At 47.1% G+C, this 4,572-nt stretch overlaps 1 protein-coding gene across 1 annotated transcript; it reads right to left on the bottom strand.

The window, feature by feature from the left end:
- Positions 1-830: 830 nt before the first annotated feature.
- LOC123098331 (uncharacterized) lies at positions 831-3,859 on the bottom strand. Its single transcript, XM_044520299.1, has 5 exons — positions 3,591-3,859; positions 3,381-3,507; positions 2,332-2,985; positions 2,046-2,229; positions 831-1,685 (listed from the first exon to the last, which is right to left on the bottom strand). The coding sequence occupies exons 1-5, from the start codon at positions 3,665-3,667 to the stop codon at positions 1,657-1,659; spliced, it is 1,071 nt and encodes a 356-aa protein (XP_044376234.1). The 5' UTR covers positions 3,668-3,859; the 3' UTR covers positions 831-1,656.
- Positions 3,860-4,572: the final 713 nt, after the last annotated feature.

The raw sequence follows: 4,572 nt of genomic DNA, 5'->3' as shown, positions 1-4,572 counted from the left end.
GCTGAGTTGCGAGCTATGGCTCTTCTCACGGCAGAGGTGACTTGGTTACGCTGGTTACTCGAGGATTTTGGTGTTTCAGTTACTACACCCACTACACTCTTGTCAGACAGTACAGGTGCTATCAGTATTGCGCGGGTCCCCGTGAAGCATGAGCTTACCAAGCATATTTGTATTGATACTTTCTTTGTGCGCGCTGGTGTGCAGGACCATGTTATTGCTCTTCAGTATGTGCCTTCTGAGTTACAGCTGGCGGACTTCTTCACAAAGGCCCAGACTAGAGCGCAACATGGATTTTATCTTTCCAAACTCAGTGTTGTGGATCCACCATGAGTTTGAGGGGGTGTTAAAGTTATAGTTATGATGTCTTTTGGCTTTCTGTATTTTGGCCTTTGGCCTCCCCTTGTACTTGTATATGTATGTTGGCTTTGGCCTCTAAATGATATTAAGTTGCACATACATAACACCATCGACCTTCCGTTGTTAGTTTGTCACACAGGAAAGTTCTTATCAACAACATAATATACAGTTGAGGGTACATAACTCACTGGGAAAACAGTACCACTAATCCAATGTTGAAGAATTAAATTGAATACTAGTGCATGTATGGGCAAATAACTGTTGAAGAAGACCATACAAAATTAATTTTTCGCAAGTAATATGGCTATTGGGTTTCAGTAAGTAGAATTGTCTACCAAATAGCACGACAACATCGTAACAATATCTAAGAAATCTAGGCGCACAATTTGCAGGAGCCCCGGCCTTTTTTTTTTGTTTTTGAGGTGCTTGACTGCACATCAAAAGGTTTGACATCTGCTCCTGGTTGCAGCACCTTAACAAAAAAACTCTCTTTCAAAGAAAAGAATATGCCAAGAGAGACAATTCAGTTAACTCAGTCAACAGGTCACAATATGAGGCACCCGTGGATAATCAGGAGCTAGAGATGCCAGTTACAAACCAGTTTATGGCTTTTTATGGGTGGTAAAACTTCTCAAAGATGCAACTCTGCAGAATTATCAAAAGCCTACTAGCACCTGTGAAATTTGAACTTCAGATTATAAATTCAGCCACAGACCAAACAGGATCGCCGAGCCTCTAACTCTGTTGTTTAGGTATTATTACAGTTCAAGCAGATCCTGGTACAACTATTCCAGCCTCTTCTACAGCACTTGAGAACAAATCTCTATTTGTATCTGGAACCAATTATCACAGGTTCAATAAAATAACCAAAGGGAAGCCTTCTCAAGTCTCAAGTAAGGCCCCATCGGCGATAGCACAATCACCAGTCGGCACTCCCAGTCGCATTCCTGTTGCTAGCTGCACCTGCATGACCACTAGTGCAGCATGACCCTAATTTGAAGTTCAGGGCATAACATTAAGCACAAGCCAACTGGTCACTGTGAGAACTGAGATCTTGAGATACACCATGCTGCACACACCGTCCACCGTCCAGTGCATATCCAATGGCAAAGCCACTGAGTTACAGACGTGGCATGGTGAATTGCTCCACGATCATCCTTCATTTGTTTCAATGTGGATTACCAGAAACAGTCTGCCATGGTTCCCAAATTCCCATATGTGCATGGTCACTCCTGTCCACATGCAATTTATGCTGATCTGGTGGGGCTTCTAACCCAATCACGAGCCCATGCAAATTTCTCACCATATTGTCTTGAATACAAACACAACTGGAAAGGAAGTACAAGAAACAGTAAGGTATGAGAATAAATCATTGAACATGATTGGATCAAGTCATCACTTATCACAATATCAAATGCAAGTTTTCTACTCAATTCAGCTGAAACTCTGTTGAACATAAAATCAACCTTAAAAGACAGTAAACATTAAACTGGTATTGTGATGTGTGGTGGAATGTGGAATCAAATACCAACTTAGGGCGCAATGGATAAGTTGCAGAATAATTATGATTATGCACAGCATACCTAATATATACATTTAGGCTGCAACTGACATTTCTAGCCTTTATTTCTAGTTGCTTGAGCAAGGAATAGAACAAAACAAAGAACATATAAAATGAGCGAACTTACATATTATGAGAACAGCAAGTGCAAATAGAATCAATTGAGCAGGCCGCCCATATCGAATTTGATATTGTGATCTCTGAAGTTTCTTACGCAGTGCTCCAAGCCAACCATAGAGTTTCTTATTGTATGTAACCCCATCGCAAGTATTTAAGTAACTGATGCTTCTTTCAGAGTATCCATCTAAGCTCTACAACAAAGAATGGCAATATAAGGATATATAAAACTAAGCTTCAAACTGAATCGTACTGAACAATGGATGTTAGCACCATTCAAGTAAGATCTCAATCACCTGACCCAACTGAGGATTTGTGAGAGGGATTGCCGCTTCAAGATCCTGTTTGTCTGCATGTGCCCACCTCACAGCTCCTTTTTTGTACTTAATTGCAGGCTTAGGTTTCAAGGCACTTGGCAATCCGCATGCTTTGACAATATTCAGCAAAGGTGCTCTGTGTGGGCCAAGAGATGATTGTTCAGCAGCACCGTCTCGTTCATTTGGAAATGACATAGGCGACGATCCAATATCAGCACTGGCACTGACTGACCTCCTGTGCCCACGATGTGCATCTTCTTTTGCTCTCGCTGAACTCAAGTCTGCAGAGCCAGATGAATCATTGGAGCTGTCAGCTGAAATATTTTTCCTCACCCTTGTCGGGTTGCTGCCCACCTGAATATCGCCAGCAGATGGGATTGTGACAACTTTATCTTGATGTTGAGGAGGGCCTGCAGATAAGAAAGCCGCGAGGTCATCCCGCTCACTCTCATCCAAATGAATCCAGCTCAGTGTGCCCCTCCCCTCCGCGACATTGGATGCCTTCAGGTTGTTCTCAACCTCTAATATGCGATAGCCAATCGCCGCAACAAAGTTGCTATGCAGTGCCCTTGTATCCTTTCCTGCCGAGAGAACCTCATCGTTTGATCTAATTGCTCGCTCCAACTCATCAAGCTAAAAGCACAAATAAACAAGCAGTTAGGTTCTGAGCTGAAGGCACTTGTACCAACCTCTTCGATATTTTCGGGGCAATTTTACATAACTCGTACCGTCTAATCACGCCCACATGTACATAAATGCAGTCTAAGCAGTATTTGTGCACAATGACTTGTAAGCAGAAGGAAGGAAAGAAATCCTACTGTACGTTTTAGAGCAATTTAAAAAAAATGGTTCATGAACAGTCAACATATATGCCATGCCAAGTAGTACTTCACCAATTGACCGTGATTGTACAAATCTAACAACCCAGGCAGAACCAGAGGACGCCGCCGATCCAGGCGAGCGGATCAACCCACAGCTGCGACACGAAGGGTAAGGTAAGAGGAGCAGCAGCGAGGAACCAAATTCACCTGCCACTTGGCGGTGCCGAGCGCGGTGTGCAGCTCGCGGCGCAGCTCGGCGGCGCCGACCTCCCCGCCGAGGGCCGAGCCGCCGCCGCTCCTCTCCTGCACCCATATCTTATACACCGATTCCATCCTGCGAAGACGCAGAACGAGATCCATAAGAACCGGAACGGAACCTAGAAGAAAAAAACCAGGGCGAAACGGCGGCGCGCGCACCGATCGGCGGACTCCTGGACCTCCTCGGCGGCGAGGAAGAAGGGGTCCTTCTCCCAGCGGTCGAACGACGTGGCCATGGCGGGGGCGGGGGCGGGGGCGGGGGCGGGACGGGAAACCTCCCTGGCTGGCGAGACAAGAGAAGAGAAGAGAAGAAAACCTTTGTGGTTGCGGTGGGTGGGAAAGAGAAGCGCGAGCGGCCTCCCTGTGCTCTCCTCTGCCTTGGGTTTGTTTGTTGCTTTTGCTTTGGGTTGCCGCTATTTCGCGGTGCTGGCAGCCTGGCCCGGCGGGCTGCGGCTATTTATTGATTAACTCGGGGGAACGGCGCTCGTACGAAACGGAAGAGGATGTTCCTCCCCTCTGTTGAAACCCAGCGAAGCACGCCAGGTAGGGTAGGTGTTCACATCTGAACATCCAACATTATTTATCACCCAAAAAAACATTATTTATCACCCCTCGGAAGAGAAAAAACTTTGCTGGCAGCTGAGCTACACGCTGTGCTGTGCCTCTCTCTGGCAAGCAGGTGCTGATCTGGATGCTGCCTGGGGAGATCTTGGGCTGGCTATGGCTGGCTCCGGGCTCGCCGCCTGCTTGCCCCATCGCCGACGGCGACCTCAAGGAGGCGTGCGGCTGCGGCTGCTAGCTCGCCCAATGGCGCTGCTTAGTGCGTTCCGCGTCCTCTGCTTTTTATCTCTTGCTCCAGCTTTCCTGCTGCGCTCAGATATTCTTAACTCAAACCGCATCTCCGGTCGTCCGCTCCTGATGCGCGTGACGGTTTACACACCCATGGATGGCAAAATCTGGTTATAACGACTAAAGGTTAGGTAGATATTCTGGTACCGGACAGCACGGCAGATGCCACTGAGGGCATGGCCAATGGATAGCTTCAAACTGATGCCCCGCAAGTCCACCTAGGTTCGGAGCTAGCTTCGGATAAAAAGGTATAGCCTCGCAGGTGGAGGTGTAGCCTGCAGAAGAGCCGGTC

This window comes from Triticum aestivum, chromosome 4D (assembly GCF_018294505.1).
Source record: "Triticum aestivum cultivar Chinese Spring chromosome 4D, IWGSC CS RefSeq v2.1, whole genome shotgun sequence".
Lineage (NCBI taxonomy): Eukaryota > Viridiplantae > Streptophyta > Magnoliopsida > Poales > Poaceae > Triticum > Triticum aestivum.
The sequence above is the reverse complement of the archived record's forward strand: the minus strand, read 5'-3'. Positions and strand labels throughout refer to the sequence as shown.